Here is an 18,752-nt window from a genome sequence, read left to right on the forward strand (position 1 = left end):
CATCTGTTGAAAATACTGTCACTGAGATACCTTTGCACTGTATCAAAAATCAATGGCTAGATATATGTGGGTCTACTTTTGGACTCTCCGTTTTTTCCTATTGCCTGCACTTGCATCAATACCATACTATCTTGATTACCATAGCCTTCAAATGAAGTAGTGTAAGCTCTTTAACTTTGTACTTCTTTCCTAAAATTGTCTTAGCATTCTTGGTCTTCTGCATATTCATATAAATTTTATAATGGGAAAATGTTTTATTATTCTGGCTAGAAGATTTGGTACACTAGTCTTAAGCTGATCATTGTGAATTCAGAAATTGTACAGACAGGAGACATAACTTTAAAGAAAAAGCCCATTGAATGTGATGTCAAAATAGATATGGCTCCAAAATGTTGACCCATTAATGGACAGGTAAAATGGCAAGGTCATTAAAGAAGACTGAAAAATGGAAATGCAGAGCTTTTTATGAGCATAAGAAAGGTTAATGTTTAGTTCACTTTCAAAAATATAAAATTTATTATGATTGCAAGAAACACTAATAGAGAAGCCAAGAGTGAGGTAAGTTGGAGACTTGGGAAAAAGATTGGTGATGAAAATAGAGATTTGAGAACAATCATAGAAATTGCACACACAAGGGTCAAGGATTGACCAGAGAAGAGCATACATAATTATGGTAGAGGGAAAATGAGCAGATTCATGGAAGGTAGCAAAATGAGTGCTGGGAAGAGAGAAAAACAGTGTAGTTTCATGGAAACCAAAGTCAGAATGTTTCCATGAGGTAGGAGTTTGAAGTGTTAAAACAGAGAAAGATGAGAAAAAGGAGATAAAGCAAAGTCCAGTGGCCTTAGCAATGGAGAATTCTTTGGTGACATTTGAGCAAACAATCTCATGGGCAAAAACATGTGAAAGCCAACTTGCAGGGAATTATGGAGAGTGAGAAAGAAAGCCTGTTTTAATGCTTCTGAAAATAAAGGGAGAACAGTCACTGAAGAGAACCACAGGATCAGATGTATGCTCTCCATACAGTTTATATGCGCTTGCTTTTTGACAAAAGGGACTAGTGTCTCTGCTTCTCAAAATTGTCTGTTCACCATATTTTAAAAAATACTTAAGCCAGTTGGGCTACAGATAGCTGCAGATTCCTCTCTCAACTCCGGAGTCTCTTCTATACCTCAAGCTGTCCCAATCCTTCATAATGACAGTCGCAACTACACAATGTTTTCTGTCACAGCTCTCTCTTCCTGACTTCACTCAAAAGGCCTACTAGAATTAGCAAAAAAAAAAAAAAAAAAAAAAAAAAAAAAAAAAAAAGATTTCCTTGGGGACTGGAGCGATCAATTTTAGCGGAGAGATAATGGCAGAATCTGTGTTGTAGGTGTTCTGTTTTGAGAGTACAATAACATGTTTGGACCACATTACCTCTCCAAAATCAAGTTTCTATATTCATAATTCAACTGAAATGCTGTGTAAAAGCTCATTGGTGACCCTGTTACGAAATCCAGTGACCACATCCCAAAGTTTTCCGTCTTCAAATATTTCAAACTGCTATATCTTTTTTTTCCACAAAACTTTCATCTTTATGGTTTTCTTGACATGCACTTCACCAGAGTCCTCCTTGTTAAGAGGGTCTAAAGAGTGGATATTATTATTGGTTGAAATATAAAGCATGGCTTTCTCCTTGCTGTCCTTTTCCCTTCCTAACATCACTATAATGTCTGTGAGGTGGCATGCAGGCAGGAGCCCTTTCCATGCACAGAAAGTAGTTTGCTCTACAGTGACAATGTTCATATGTATACAGCCCCAAAGAGGTACAAGTAGGCTTCTCTCTTCATGTGCAAGGACTCTGCATGAGCATTATAATCAAAAAGAAGGAAATTGGATTCAGTCTCAGTACAGTTATCATTGTTCTTTGTTTTAAAGTCCAATTGCTATTGAGAATTTACTCCTTGTTGACTCCATTTATTGCTTTTAGACACTGACATAGCAGAATGCAGAGAAAGAACTTCACAGAAGTGACAGAATTCATCTTCTTGGGATTCTCTAGTTTGGGAAAGCATCAGATAACCATCTCTGGGGTTTTCCTAACTGTCTGCATTTTAACTCTGGCTGGTAACATCATCATTGTGACTATCGTCTGCATTGACCATCATCTCCACACTCCCATGTGTTTCTTCCTAAGCATGCTGGCTAGTTCAGAGATGGTGTACACACTGGTTATTGTGCCATGATTGCTTTGCAGCCTCATTTTTCATAACCAGCGTATCTCCTTGGCAGGCTGCGCAACCCAAATGTTCTTTTTTGTTATCTTGGCCATTAATAATTGCTTCCTGCTTACTGCAATGGGCTATGACTGCTATGTGGCTGTCTGCAGGCCCCTGAGGTACACTGTCATCATCAGCAAGGGCCTATGTGCCCAGCTGGTGTGTGGGTCCTTTGGCATTGGTCTATGGCAGTTCTCCATGTGACAGCCATGTTCAGTTTGCCCTTCTGTGGCACAGTGGTGGACCACTTCTTTTGTGACATTTACCCAGTCATGAAACTTTCTTGCATTGATATCACTATCGATGAGATAATAAATTATGGTGTAAGTTAATTTGTGATTTTTGTGCCCATAGGCCTGATATTTACCTCCTATGTCCTCATCATCTCTTTCATCCTTAAAATTGCCTCAACTGAGGGCTGGAAGAAGACCTTTGCCACCTGTGCCTCCCACCTCACTGTGGTCATTGTCCACCGTGGCTGTTCCTCCACTACCTACCTCAAGCCCAAGTCAGAAAACTCTACAGAACAAGACCTCCTTCTGTCAGTGACCTACACCATCATTGCTCCCCTGCTGAACCCTGTTGTTTACAGTTTGAGAAACAAGGAGGTCAAGGATGCTCTATGCAGAGTTGTGGGCAGAAATATTTCTTAACACATTGGATTATTAAATCAAGAGACCGTTAGCCCAGTGTAGTGTGTCTACTCACAAACATGCCACAATACACAAGTTCATCAAATATAATATTTGTTGAGAATACTGTCAGAGAATAGAAATGCTTTTCTATTTAGTGTTCTAGGGATGACAGAAAGCAGGATTTCTGCTCTGGTGAATTTGGTTACCAGACACAAGACTCACTCCAAGCTGGATTAAGACTACTTGTCTCTGTGCTTGAATATTTCAGCTTTGAAAGCTTTTTGGCTCCCATTTTACCTGAACTCTCTGAGAGTCAAATCTTTGAGCTTGTCTGGTTAGGGGATGTGGAGTAGAGGCAGTGGGAACATAGGTGGCAGGGGTGTTAGGAAAATAAGTTGCAGAGACACCAACCTTTATTTCTCTCTGCTTACATAAAAAATAAAGCTTTCATTTTCAGGAGTCAAATAATATTCCATGTGACAGTCATTTTGTAATTATATCTTAATCTTGCTGATTGAAAAATGAACAGCTTTGAAAAAGTCTCTTCTTTTATTACCCAGCTGTATTCGCTCCTCAAATAGTGTTCATTTCTATGTGCATTCCTTCCTTCTGTGCAATCAAGGCAGAAACCTCTGCTGTTCCCTAGGGGATAAGTAGAAAGGACACATACTGGTGGCTTTTCTCTGAAGCTACATTTTTATCCAGATGCACTTTTCATAAAGACTTGTCTCTTTTCAACTTATGGTAGTTTTTTAGATTTTTAGTTTATATGTAGTAGTTTTACTGACATTGAAGTTGTTGTCTTAGATATTGGTTGTACTAATTCTAGGGTCCAAGGTAAATGCCATTAACTTCCATTCTCTCAGAAAACTGTGCAAACTTCATATTTTTCCAGATATTTATTTGCAAAATAAGCATAACTATGCTACATTATTGTATACACTCAATGGGAAACATTGTGGGAATATTTTGTTTTATGAATCTTCCCACCAGAGTTTATCTCTACTCTGAGACAGACCTGGAAGATACTTTCTAAGAGACGTAGGTATGGAAACATCTGTTTTCACACACTCATGACATCTATTGTTGTTCCATTCTCAAGTCATTTTATCTCTTATCTCTTACTCTCCTATCTCTTACTATCAGGATTAAGGCAATTCTGCAATGAAGGAAAATAATTTCAAGTATGCACTCAGGATTGTCAGCTGTACGCTGTTATTTTCTCTGTTACTTGATTCCTCTCTCTTACAGTCCAGTTTTATTTTTCTGTTCCTAACCACAGAAATAGGGTTAAGTGTCTTCTAGGTGACCTGTGATCTTCTCTGTCTTCTACAGATCCCTTTGTGAGGAGGTCACAAACTGGAGGTGAAGGGTTTCTGCACAGTGTCCCCTTCATCTGGCTGTCCCAGTTGGATAACATCATAGCTGATAGCAGGGTCTCCCTACTGACCAGCCTGATAGCCATCTCAAAAGGTGTCTGTCTCAACCTGAGGTTCATAGTTTTCTAGGGGTGCCTGGGCAGGTGTCAGAAGATTTTTAAACTTGTTTGAAACTATTCACTACATTTCTAATATAAGTGTTAATGTGACTTTTTCATCGTATTCTTAGAGAATTAACTCTGGCATAAGAATTTATTCCCTCAAATCCAAATAGAAATATGAGACTGATCCAGCTTTCTTCCTTCAGAGACTATTGACTTCCACAATATCCTTACACCGCCTTAAATAAGGATCCTTTGACCTGGTCCAGTTTTGCCTGTATAAGCATTGCTGTTCTTACACTAGTTAGAGAATATGGAAGGTATAGGTGGTTCTCAGCTTGGAGGTTGAGGAATAATGGATTATGGGGGAATATCAGAGGCCAAGTGTGGTCTTATTGAAAGTTTTTCGGTCTTCTTCCATCCCTTCCTGTATTCCCTCCTGTATTCCCTAAGTGTTTCAATACCATTCCTGCTCTCCAACACTTTGTGGATGAGTGAATACCCCACTAGTGTTAGTTGTTTTACATACTTTGCATGGATTTAGACTCACTAGAGAAAGAAGCATCTACAGGCAAAGTGCAATAGGATAAGAGTGGGTAAGTCTATGTGGTCACAGATCCCTCCTGGAGGATGAATTAGGAAGAGTGAGTCATTTTGTTGCTGCTTCCTATTGTCTATGAAAATGCTTATATTGATAATTAATGTGGCGGTTATTTTCACTATCTCGATTATTTTTGTTGTCATGATTATTCCCCAATGTCTCACTCTATCCATACTCCTTTATTTTTCTTCTTTTGTACATTTCAAATACTTTTATTTTAATATGGTTTTTGTTAAGCTCTTTTATTCACCAGAAAAATAGTCATAATATCACATATTTATTAAATCAATGTACCTTTTTCAAGCACTATGTGTCAAGCAATTAACTATCTCTGCGGTTACAATAAGGACTAATGTAAAGATTCAGTTTCTTGTTATTCACAGTCCAGTGGGAAGTTAGACAAAATAACAAGAAGTACAAAAACTTGCTAAAGGCACATGCACAGGATTGTCGTTTGGGGTCAGGGGTGTTGTTCAGAAAAGGAATCTGTTTAGAAGGTCAGAAAACATTCATAGAGAAGTGATATTTAATTAACTTTTTGTGGCGTTGGGTCAACTGGTGTCTGCAAAGGATGAGGGAAGATGATAAGGGAAAGAGAAGAGTCTGACAGAGACACAGAAACCTGAAAAAGCCAGAAGTGTTAGTTGGGCAGGTGTTTTATTCTATTCACCTGTATGCCCACTGCCCTGTTGAATACTAGTCTGGCAAAAAGTAAGTGCTTAATATACCTTTGCATGAATGAATGTGTGAACATCTATTGAGTATAAAGTCTTGTTCAATAATTTCCTCAGGTGTATTTTTTTGATAGATACATCTTGTCATATTCTTTCTGTTTGTCTGATAGACTCCTTTTACCTAAAATCAAGTAACAGAGAAAATAACAGAGTACAGGTGACAATCTGGACTGCATACTTGAAATTATTTTCCTTCATTGCAGGATTGCTATTTATCATATATTTACATTAGTTAGCCACTTAAAATTGTACACTGGATTAATATATTTTAGCTATAAGCAGGTCCATTAGTTTGACAATATTTAAAATAATTGCTTGATAACCTGACATATAAAATCAAGAGTTAAGACTTTTAAACATTTACCTTTAGAAAAATTATGAAAAGACTATTATGGATCTTATAGCTTCTGAAAATGATTTTTACAGTGTTGACTTTGTAACTTCTTTAGAGAAAAACTAGTTTTGCCTGATATCCTTTTACATTCATCAATTGTAACCTATAATGGATTAGATGAGAAAATGGCTGCAGCACTCCCAACAATGAGTAGAATAATACATTTTATTGATGGGTGCAAATGTTTCTGGGAGAAGAGAAAGGAGGGAAGTGGTCAGGAGAGATAAAGTTAAGCCAAAGATAAGCAGGTAGTACGTGTCACACAGAGCTTAACTTTTAAAAAGACATGTTTAAAGGGTACAAGAACCTAAGGTAGTTTTGTTGTGCTGCTAAGGTGTGAACACAAGTGTGAGTGTGTGTGGTGTGTGTGTATATGTATACATGCATGCATATGTATATTTTTGTGGGAGGGTGCAAACATTTAAAAATTTTGGATGTAATGGGCATTGTAATAAAATGCTTTATTTGCATTCTTTCATTTAATAACTGTCTTTAATGTTTATATAGCTCTTCAGAGTTTACAAGGGTCTTTTGTATTCATCATCCCATTTGATTCTTATAGCACTCCTGTAAGGTATTAGTCCCCTAGTTTTCAGATATATCCATTGCAAATGGTAGTTTAAATTACTTTTCCAAGGTCATATTCTTTGTTAGAACTAGCAGTAGCACTAAAATGAAAGTGAGCCTTAACTACAAATCTAGTAATTCTGAATTCCATGTTTTTTATTACATTGTCCATTTTTATTACTTCATTCATTCAAACACACGTGTGCATGCATACGCATGCACACGCGCGCGCACACACACACACAGAGTATTAATTCTCATCAGAGAATAAGGTACAATGAATAAACTTTATTTTTGAGATCCTAAAACTTCATTTCACTCATAATTGATGAACTTTTTCTAAAATGTTCTAATTCCTTCCCTGACTCTGCAAATAAAATATGTTGGTGATCATGAATATATTTTCTAATAACGTTTACCATGGGCACTTAACTGTATCTTGTGTTGTGGTTCAGCGATATTGTCAGTTGGAACTGAGCTTGTATCATCTTTGCTTCTGAATTAAAAGACTCACATACTCCAGTATTTTATGAACTTTGAGTTAGAATTGCATAGTTTCTGATTCTTTTAATTATTTAGTTTGTTACTTCAACAAATATGAAATGCCTGTTCACTCTGAGTGTCAGACGCTGGGTTAGGTGCCAGGAATGTAGAGATAAATAAGATCTGAGTCTTGCATTGAGCAGCTAACAATCTACTTGCAACCCATTTCAGTGCAGTGTGACTAATGCCATACACAGAGCACTGTGAAGACCCAGAGAAAAGAATTCCTAACTCAATTGGTGAATTTCATCCTTGCATGTATTCGTAGCAGGTCAAGGTGAATGAGTTTGACAAGTTCAAGAACTTTATTCTAGTAAAACTTCCTGACTTTAAGCCTACTCAGAGATAGCAAGTGCCCCCAGGTTAATAACCAGAATCTCTATAATTTATCATCCACAATTTTCAGCATGTAATTACAAAATGCTCAACATTGGAAAAAATGGAATATTGTGACCCCTATCAAGAGAAAATGAGTCAACACATCAACCCTAAGATGACTCCATTCAATAGTCAAGGACTTTAAAGTAGCTAGTGTGTATAGGCTCAAGAACTTACAGAAAAATATTCTTATAATAAGTAAACATATATAGAATCTCAGTCAAGAAATCTAGAACTGAAAGTTAAAATATATGAAATAAAAATTTCCTGTTTAACAATAGATTGGTGCTGGCAGAAAAAAGGGTCAATGAACTTGAAGAATGATTAATAAAATTATTGAATCTGAAGAACAGAGAAAAAATGAATAACAATGAACAGGGTCTCAATGACTTGTGCTACAATACAAGACATTTAATGTACATGTACTTGAAGTCTCAGAAAGAGAGAATAGTATGTGTCACAAAAATATTTGAAAAAACATTGGTTAAAATGTTCATATTATTAAAAAATATAAGATACAGATCCAAGAATCTGAGTGAATTCCAGGTAGGGTAAATAGAACAACATCAAATATATGTAAGCAGAGTCAAATATTTAAAACCAGAAATGAAAAAAGTCTTGAAAGTCACCAGGCTAAAATAACATAATTTTTTCCAAGATGGAAGTATAGAAGCTTGTTAGCACATCTCACCCACTTAGAAATAGCAAAATACTGTGTATAAATTTACACTGCCAAATTTTGTCAAATAAAACAAAACAAAACAAAACCAACCAGGAGTGCCCAGGAAACTGCCAGCCAGCACAGGAGGCAGTTATTGGTTTGGAGAATTTTGGTAGGGAAATTTGTGATCTGGCCTTGAGTAGGGGAGAAGTCCTCACGGCTAGAAAAGAGGTGAATGTGATATGGGCTTTAGCCACAGGCATGGGAGTTGATAACCCTGTCTTTGCAAGACTGGACCTGAAGAGATTTGGCCTGGGAGCCATGGATTTGACACAGGCAGTAAGTTTTTGGCCTGCAGCAGTTTTGCCATCTGAAGACAAACTACCTGTGACCTGGCTGGTTGTCTTAGCTTGCTGCCAGCTGCAAGTTGTGGCAAAGACCCTTGCCAGGTTGAAAGCATTAAAGCAAGGTGGGTTCCACTACTGCCTGCTCGGCCATGGTGCACGAGTTGCCTCTCTACCCATGCCAACTCTTTTTTTTTTTTTTTTTTTGAGATGGAGTCTTGCTTTGTCGCCCAGGCTGGAGTGCAGTGGCCGGATCTCAGCTCACTGCAAGCTCCGCCTCCCGGGTTCATGCCATTCTCCTGGCTCAGCCTCCCGAGTAGCTGGGACTAGGCGCCCGCCACCTCGCCCGGCTAGTTTTTTGTATTTTTTAGTAGAGACGGGGTTTCACTTTGTTAGCCAGGATGGTCTCGATCTCCTGACCTCGTGATCCGCCCATCTCAGCCTCCCAAAGTGTTGAGATTACAGGCTTGAGCCACTGCGCCCAGCCTTACCCATGCCAACTCTATGGCATGGTAATGGTTGCTTCGCTCCTCCTTGAAGTATTGCTCCATGGGCCTAAGAACTGCTTTCGGACTCCTGTCAGGGCCAGCACATATGCTCACTATTGAGGGCCCAAGTGCAGGTTTCACCATCCAAGCCCTCCCCAGCTTGTCTACTCACCCCTGCCTCAGAGGCAGAGCATGAGATTAGAACAACTGAGAGCTCCACGGCCCAACCCATCACCTGGAGCACCTGAGCATTTCTCCTGGTTAACAAAGATCAGGCATAAACTTACTGCTACCACCATAGCTGGCTTTCACCTGCAAGCACCACTTAATGGCCAGGAGGTGAACCCACACAGTCCAATACAAAATTTGCTAACATAATTGCAGCCTAGAAGCAAATAGCAATGTCTAACCTAATTGAACATCCTGAATGCCCAGAGATGTGAAGGAGAAACTGATCCTGTTTTTACCTGTTGAGGTTGTTGCACTGGGATTACCATAAAGAGACCTCAGCAACTTCCTCCAGGGGCCTGAGGACTCCCCCATCACCATGTCAGGGCTGGTGCTTGCACTTGCCATTGGAGAGCCTGAGTGTAGGCTTCCCCTACCTGGCTCCACCATCCCCTCCTAGAGGGAGGGTGGGACTGAAGCTCTTGAGTGCTCCAGAGCCCAACTCACCACATAAAACACTGGAGCACTTCTCCAGCTGTTAACACAGATCAAGCATAAACCCTACAGATACTGCCTCAGCTGGCTTTTACCTGAAAATGTCACCTACTTGCTAGGAAGTTGACTGGCACAACCCAGTACAAAATATGCTGATACAAGAGTGCAGCACTTGGGAAGGAGACAAACTTTTCCTAACTTCTACTAACACCATTGTCCATGCCACCTTAGCTTGTCAGGGGGCAGTGAGCCTGCTCACACACCTGGTGCACCACTATGACAACCAGCATTTGAGAAAGCTGGCACACTACAGCTATTTATAACCAAAAAAAAAAAGAGTCTTTACTACTGAATGCACCCAGAGGCACAAATGACCCTACCCAACATAAATCATAGTGACACCCTCAAGAAAGAAGGTCCTGCCTGCATTAATGAAAGTAAATTCAAAATTAAGAAGTGACTGTTTGCCCAGATGCAAAGAAATCAGCATAATTATTCTGGAAGTATTAAAAAACAAGGGTTTATGATGCACCAAAGGAACAGTAATTTTCTAGCAATGAATCCTAACCAAAAGAAAATATTTCAAAAGTCAGAAAAAATTCAAAATACTGATTTTAAAGAAGCTCAGTGAAATACAAGATAAATCTAAAAATGAATACAAAGAAATCCAAAAACCAATTCAGGATATAATATAGAAATTTACTAAGGAGATATATTAATTTTTTTTCTGGAAATGAAATATTCTTTGAAGGGGTTAAAAAATACAGTTGAAACCTTCAACAATAGATTATACCATGCAGAATAGAGACTCTCTGAATCTGAAGACAGGTCTTTTGAATTAATCCAGTCAGACAAAAATAAAGTAAAATGAGTAAAAAGAAGGACAAAGCCTTAAAGAAGTATGAGACTACAGAAAATGACCAAGCTTATGAATCATTGTTATTCTTGAGGGAGAAGAAAAAGCAAGAAGTTTAGGAAATCTGTTTAAAAAAAAAAATTGATGAAACCATCCCTTATCTTACAACACATTTAGACATCCAGATGCAAAAGGCCTGGCAAACACCAGGAAAATACATAGCAAGATGGACTTCACCATAATATGTAGTTAACAGACTGTCTAAAGTCAATGTGAAAGTAAAAGATTCTAAAATTATCAAGATAAAATTGTCAAGGGGGTGCCAAGATGGCTGAATAGGAAAAGCTCCAGCCTCCAGCTTCCAGCATGAGCTACACAGAAGACGGGTGATTTCTGCATTTCCAACTGAGATGCCAGGTTCATCTCACTGGGGCATGTCAGACAGTGGGGGCAGGACAGTGGGTGCAGCCCAACAAACAAGAGCCGAAGCAGGATGAGGCATTGCCTCACCCGGGAAGCGACAGGGGGAAGGGAATTCCTTTTCCTAGCCAAGGGAAACCCTGACACACAACACCTGGAAAATCAGGTCACTCCCACCCTAACACTGCACTTAACAAGAGTCTTAGCAAATGGCACACCAGGAGATTATATCCTGTGCCTGACTCAGAGGATCCCACGCCCACAGAGCCTCTCTCATTGCTAGCACAGCAGTCTGAGATCTAACTGCAAGGTGGGAGCGAGGCTGGGGGAGGGGTGTCTGCCATTGCTGAGGCTTAAGTAGGTAAACAGAGCAGCCTAGAAGCTCAAACTGGATGGAGCCCACCACAGCTCAAGGAAACCTGTCTGCCTCTGTAGACTCCACCTCTGGGGACAGGTCATAGCTAAACAAAAAGCAGCAGAAACCTCTGCAGATGTAAATGTCCCTGTCTGACAGCTTTGAAGACAGTAGTGATTCTCCCAGCATGGAGGTTGAGATATGAGAACAGACAGACTGCCTGCTCAAGTGGGTCCCTGAACCCTGAGTAGCCTAACTGGGAAAGCCTAACCAGGATTAGACTAACTGGAGTGGACCTCAAGCAAACTCCAACAGACCTGCAGCTGAGGGTCCTGACTGTTAGAAGGAAAACTAACAAACAGAAAGGACATCCACACCAAAACTGCATCTGTACATCACCATCATCAAAGACCAAATGTAGATAAAAACCACAAAGATGGGGGAAAAGCAGTGCAGAAAAGCTCAAAATTCAAAAAATCAGAGTGCCTCTCCCCATCCAAAGGAACGCAGCTCCTCACCAGCAATGGAACAAACCAGGATGGAGAATGACTTTGATGAGTTGAGAGAAGAAGGCTTCAGATGATCAAACTTCTCAGAGCTAAAGGAGGAACTATGAACGAAGTGCAAAGAAACTAAAAACCTTGAAAAAAGATTTGATGAATGGATAACTAGAATAACCAATACAGAGAAGTCCATAGATGACCTGATAGAGATTAAAACCATGACACGAGAACTACGTGACAAATGCACAAGCTTCAGTAACCGACTCAATCAACTGAAAGAAAGAGTATCAGTGACTGAAGATTAAATGAATGAAATGAAGTGAAAAGAGAAGTTTAGAGAAAAAACAGTAAAAAAAAAAATGAATAAAGACTCCAAGAAATATGAGATTATGTGAAAAAACCAAATCTACGTCTGCTTGGTATACCTGAAAGTGACGGGGAGAATGGAGCCAAGTTGGAAACCACTCTGCGGTATATTATCCAGGAGAACTTCCCCAACCTAGCAAGGCAGGCCAACATTCAAATTCAGGAAATACAGAGAACACCACAAAGATACTCCTCGAGAAGAGCAACTCCAAGACACATGACTACCAGATTTACCAAAGATGAAATGAAGGGAAAAATGTTCAGGGCAGCCAGAGAGAAAGGTCGGGTTACCTACAAAGGGAAGCCCATCAGACTAACAGCAGATCTCTCAGCAGAAACTCTACAAGCCAGAAGAGAGTGGGGGCCAATATTCAACATTCTTAAAGAAAAGAATTTTCAACCCAGAATTTCGTATCCAGCCAAACCAAGTTTCATGAGTGAAGGAGAAATAAAATCCTTTCCAAACAAGAAAATGCTTAGAGATTTTGTCACCACCAAGCCTGCCCTACAAGAGATCCTGAAGGAAGCACTAAACATGGAAAGGAACAACTGGTACCAGCCACTGCAAAAACATGCCAAAATGTACAGACCATCAATGCTAGGAAGAAACTGCATCAACTAATGAGCAAAATAACCAGCTAACGTCATAATGACAGCATTAAGTTCACACATAACAATATTAACCTTACATGTAAATGGGTTAAATGCTCCAATGAAAAGACACAGGCTGGAAAGTTGGATAAAGAGTCTAGATCCCTCAACTTGCTGTATCCAGGAGACCAATCTCATGTGCAGTGACACACATAGGCTCAAAATAAAGGGATGGAGGAAGATGTACCAAGCAAATGGAAAACAAAAAAAAAGCATGGGTTGCAATCCTAGTCTCTGATAAAACAGACTTTAAACCAACAAAGATCAAAAGAGACAAAGAAGGCCAGTGCATAATGGTAAAGGGATCAATTCAACAGGAGGAGCTAACTATCCTAAATATATATGCACCCAATACAGGAGCACCCAGATTCATAAAGCAAGGCCTTAGAGACTTACAAAGAGACTGAGACTCACACAAAATGATAATGGGAGACTTTAACACCTCACTGTCAACATTAGACAGATCAATGAGACAGAAAGTTAACAAGGATATCCAGGAATTGAACTCAGCTCTGCACCAAGGGGAACTAATAGACATCTACAGAACTCTCCACCCTAAAACAACAGAAGATACATTCTTCTCAGAACCACATGCACTTATTCGAAAATTGACCACATAGTTGGAAGTAAAGCCCTGCTCAGCAAATGTAAAAGAACAGAGATTATAACAAACTGTCTCTCAGACCACAGTGCAATCAAACTAGAACTCAGGATTAAGAAACTCAATCAAAACTGCTCAACTACATGGAAACTGATCAACCTGCTCCTGAATGACTACTGGGTACATAACAAAATGAAGGCAGAAATAAAGATATTCTTTGAGACCAATGAGAACATGATACAACATACTGGAATCTCTGGGACACATTTAAAGCAGTTTGTAGAGGGAAATTTACAGCATAAATGCCCACAAGAGAAAGCAGGAAAGATCTAAAATTGACACCCTAACACCACAATTAAATGTACTAGAGAAGCAAGAGCAAACACATTCAAAAGCTAGCAGAAGGCAAGAAATAACTAAGATCAGAGCAGAACTGAAGGAGATACAGACACAAAAACCCCTTCAAAAAAATCGATGAATCCAGGAGCTGGGTATTTGAAAAGATCAACGAAATTGATAGACCACTAGCAAGACTAATAAAGAAGAAAAGAGAGAAGAATCAAATAGACGCAATAAAAAATGATAAAGGGGATATCACCACCGATCCCACAGAAATACAAGCTACCATCAAAGAATGCTATAAACACCTCTATACAAATAAACTAGAAAACTTAGAAGAAATGGATAAATTCCTGGACACTTACACTCTCCCAAGACTAAACCAGGAAGAAGTTGAGTCCCTGAATAGACCAATAGCAGGCTCTGAAATTGAGGCAATAATTAACAGCCTACCAACCAAAAAAAGTCCAGGACCAGATAGATTCACAGCTGAATTCTATCAGAGGTAGAAGGAGGAGCTGGTACCATCCCTTCTGAAACTTCTCCAATCAATTAAAAAAGAGGGAATCCCCCCTAAGTCATTTTATGAGGCTAATATCATCCTAATACCAAAGCCTGGCCGAGACACAGCAAAAAAAGAGAATTTTAGACCAATATCCCTGATGAACATCGATGCAAAAATCCTCAGTAAAATACTGGCAAAGCAAATCCAGCAGCACATCAAAAAGCTTATCCTCCATGATCAAGTGGGCTTCATCCCTGGGATGCAAGCTGGTTCAACATACGCAAATCAATAAACTTAATCCAGCATATAAACAGAACCAAAGACAAGAACCACATGATTATCTCAATAGATGCAGAAAAGGCCTTTGATAAAATTCAACCGCCCTTCATGCTAAAAACTCTCAATAAATTCAGTATTGATGTAACGTATCTCAAAATAATAAGAATTATTTATGACAAACCCACAGCCAATATCATACTGAAAGGGCAAAAACTGGAAGCACTCCCCTTAAAAACTGGCACAAGACAGGGATGCCTTCTCTCACCACTCCTATTCAACATAGTGTTGGAAGTTCTGGCCAGGGCAATCAGGCAAGAGAAAGAAATAAAGGGTATTCAATTAGGAAAAGAAGTCAAATTGTCCCTGTTTGCAGATGACATGATTGTATATTTAGAAAACCCCATCGTCTCAGCCCAAAATATCCTTAAGCTGATAAGCAACTTCAGCAAAGTCTCAGGATACAAAATCAATGTGCGAAAATCATAAGCATTCTTATACACCAGTAACAGACAAACAGAGAGCCAAATCATGAATGAACTTCCATTCACAATTGCTTCAAAGAGAATAAAATATCTAGGAATCCAACTCACAAGGGATGTGAAGGACCTCTTCAAGGAGAACTACAAACCACTGCTCAGTGAAATAAAAGAGGACACAAACAAATGGAAGAACATTCCATGTTCATGGATAAGAAGAATCAATATCGTGAAAATGATCATACTGCCCAAGGTAATTTATAGATTCAATGCCATCCCCATCAAGCTACCAATGACTTTCTTCACAGAATTGGAAAAAACTGCTTTAAAGTTCATATGGAACCAAAAAGAGCCCACCTAGGTAGTACCATTCAGGACACAGGCATGGGCAAGGACTTCATGTCTAAAACAACAAAAGCAATGGAAACAAAAGCCAAAATTGACAAATGGGATCTAATTAAACTAAAGAGCTTCTGCACAGCAAAAGAAACTACCATCAGAGTGAACAGGCAACCTACAGAATGGGAGAAAATTTTTGCAATCTACTCATCTGACAAAGGGCTAATATCCAGAACCTACAAAGAACTCAAATTTACAAGAAAAAAAACCCCATCAAAAAGTGGGCAAAGACACCTGCACACGTATGTTTATTGCGGCACTATTCACAATAGCAAAGACTTGGAACCAACCCAAATGTCCATCAATGACAGACTGGATTAAGAAAATGTGACACATATACACCATGGAATACTATGCAGCCATAAAAAAGGATGAGTTCGTGTCCTTTTTTGGGACATGGATGCAGCTGGAAATCATCATTCTCAGGAAACTATCTCAAGAACAGAAAACCAAATACCACATATTCTCACTCATAGGTGGGAACTGAACAATGAGATCACTTGGACACAGGAAGGGGAACATCACACACTGGGTCCTGTTGTGGGATGGGGGTAGGAGGGAGGGATAGCATTAGGAGATATACTTAATTTAAATGACGAGTTAATGGGTGCAGCACACCAACATGGCACATGTATACATATGTAACAAACCTGCACGTTGTGCACATGTACCCTAGAACATAAAATATAATAAAAAAAATTTAAAAAAGATAAAATTGTCTAGCCACCCATAAAGGAAACCTCATCATATTAGCAGTGAATTTCTAAGCAGAAACCTTGCACGCCAGAAGGGATTAGGATCCTATTTTTAGAGTTGTTAAAGAAAAAACTGTCAACCAGGAGTTCTGCATGCTGCAAGAATAAGCTTTTTAGATGAAAGAGAAAAATATATTTCCCAGAGAAACAAATGCTGAGAGAATTCGTTACTACCAGACCAGTTCTACTAGAAATGCTCAAAGGAGTCCTAAACATGGAAATGGAAAGTTGATATTTGCCATCATAAAACATACAGAAATATACATCTCACAGACATTGTAGAAACAATTTTACAAGGAAGAAGAGAAAGAAATCAAATGGCAACAGGACATAACTCCACCAAACCACAAAGACAAGCAGAGATTAAAAAGAAACAATTAATCTTCAAAATAACTAGAAAATTAACATTATGACAGGAACTAAACTTTACATATGAATCTTAAGTTTGCATGTAAATAGATTAAATGATCTACTTTAAAGATATAGAATGGCTGAATTAATTAAAACATGAACCAACTGTATGCTGCTTCTAAGAAACTTATCTTACTGGTGAAAACATAGACTGAATGCAAAGGGATGGAAAAAGGTATTGCCCACAAATGAAAACTAAAAGCAAGCAGGAATATCTATATTTATATCTGATAAAATATACTTTAAATCAACAACATTAAAAAGAGACAAAGAATGTTATTATATAATGATAAATATGTAAATTCAACAAGAATGTAAAACAATCATAAATATATATGTGCTAAACACTGGAGCACTCAGATTCATGAAGCAAATATTACTAGACACGAAGAGAGAGCAATACAATAATAGTTGGGGGGGCTTCAACACCCCACTAACAGCACTAGAAAGATCATCAAGACAGAAAATCAACAAAGAAACATTGTACATAAATTAGGTTTTAGATCAAAGGGAACTGACAGACATTGACTTAACATTCTATCTAACAAATGTAGAATATACATTCTTCTCATAGCACATAGGATGTTTTCCAATACAGTTCATATGTTAGGCCATGCCATGAAACTAGTTTCAGTAAATTAAAAGAAATTAAACAGTAGCAAGTATTTTCTCAGAACATAGCAAAATAAAACTAGAAAACAATACCAAGAGGAATTCTCAAAACTATACAGATATATGGAAATTAAACAGCATACTCTTGAACAATCTTGCATCAATGACAAAATTAAATTGGAAGTTTGAAAAACCTTTGAATTTAATAAAAATGGAGACACAAGCAAAACTTTTAGAATGTAGCAAAAGCAATGCTGTGAGGAAAGTTTATAGTGTCAAAGACCTACACCAAAAACCTCCCACCAAAAATAAAAAGATCAAAAATTAACAATCTGAAATTGCACCTCAAGGAAATAGAGAACAAGAACAAACCAAACCCAAAGCGAGCAGAAGAAAAGAAATAACAAAGATCAGGGAAAAACTAAACAAAATTGAGACCAAGGGAACAATAGAAAGGAGCAATGAAAGAAAAGTTGGTTTTTGAAAAGATTAACAAAATTGATAAACTCTAGGTACACTAACCAAGGAAAGAAGAGAGAGGATTTAAATGCACACAATTATAAATAAAAATGTAGACATTAACAACTGATACTACAGAAATGCAAAAAAACATCAGAGACTACTATGAACAACTCTACGTATCAAATTAGAAAACCTAGAGGAAATGTGTTAATTCATGGAAACATACAGTCTCCCAAGATTAAACCGGGAAGAGGTAGAAATCCTGAACAGACCAATAAAGACAAGTGAGATTGAGTAAGTATGAAATTCTGCCAACAACAAAAAATCCCAGGACCAGGTGAGTTCACACCCAATTCTATGAAACATACAAAGAATTTGTACTAATCCTACTGAAACTATTCCAAGAAAATAGAGAGGAAGTAAATACTCCCTAACTCATTCTATAAAGTCAGTATCATCCTAAAAGCCCTACAAGAGGACAACAATAAAACAAAACTACAGACTAGTATCTCTGACGAACATGGAGGCAAAAATTCTCAACAAAATACTAGCTAATGGAATCCAATATCACATAAAAAAATACAACCATAAACAAGTGGATTTTATTCTGTGGATGCAAGGATGGTTCAACATACACAAATCAATCAATGTGACCCATGACACAATCAGAATTAAAAATGAAAACCATATGATCATCTCAATAGAATCAAAAAAAGCATTTGATAAAAATCAGCACAATAACACCCCCAACAAACTATGCATAGAAGGAACATACCTCAAAATAATAAAAGCCATATATGACAAAACCACAGCTGACATAATACTGAATTGGGAAAAGTTGAAGGCAGTCTCTCTAAGAACTGGAATAAGACAGCAATGCACACATTTACCACTCTTATTCAATGTAGTACTGGAATTCCTAGCCAGAGCAATTAGGCGAGAAAAAGAAATTTAAGGCATTCACGTTGGAAAACAGGAAGTCAAACTATCTCTGTTCACTGATGATATAACCT

General features: G+C 38.3%; 1 protein-coding gene across 1 annotated transcript; it reads left to right on the forward strand.

The window, feature by feature from the left end:
- The first annotated feature begins 1,731 nt into the window (after positions 1-1,731).
- LOC112429525 (olfactory receptor family 10 subfamily J member 5) lies at positions 1,732-3,108 on the forward strand. Its single transcript, XM_071071147.1, is given in 2 exon segments — positions 1,732-2,445; positions 2,448-3,108. Coding segments are annotated over 2 exon segments (924 nt in total). The 5' UTR covers positions 1,732-1,988; the 3' UTR covers positions 2,915-3,108.
- Positions 3,109-18,752: the final 15,644 nt, after the last annotated feature.

This window comes from Macaca nemestrina, chromosome 1 (genome assembly GCF_043159975.1).
Source record: "Macaca nemestrina isolate mMacNem1 chromosome 1, mMacNem.hap1, whole genome shotgun sequence".
Lineage (NCBI taxonomy): Eukaryota > Metazoa > Chordata > Mammalia > Primates > Cercopithecidae > Macaca > Macaca nemestrina.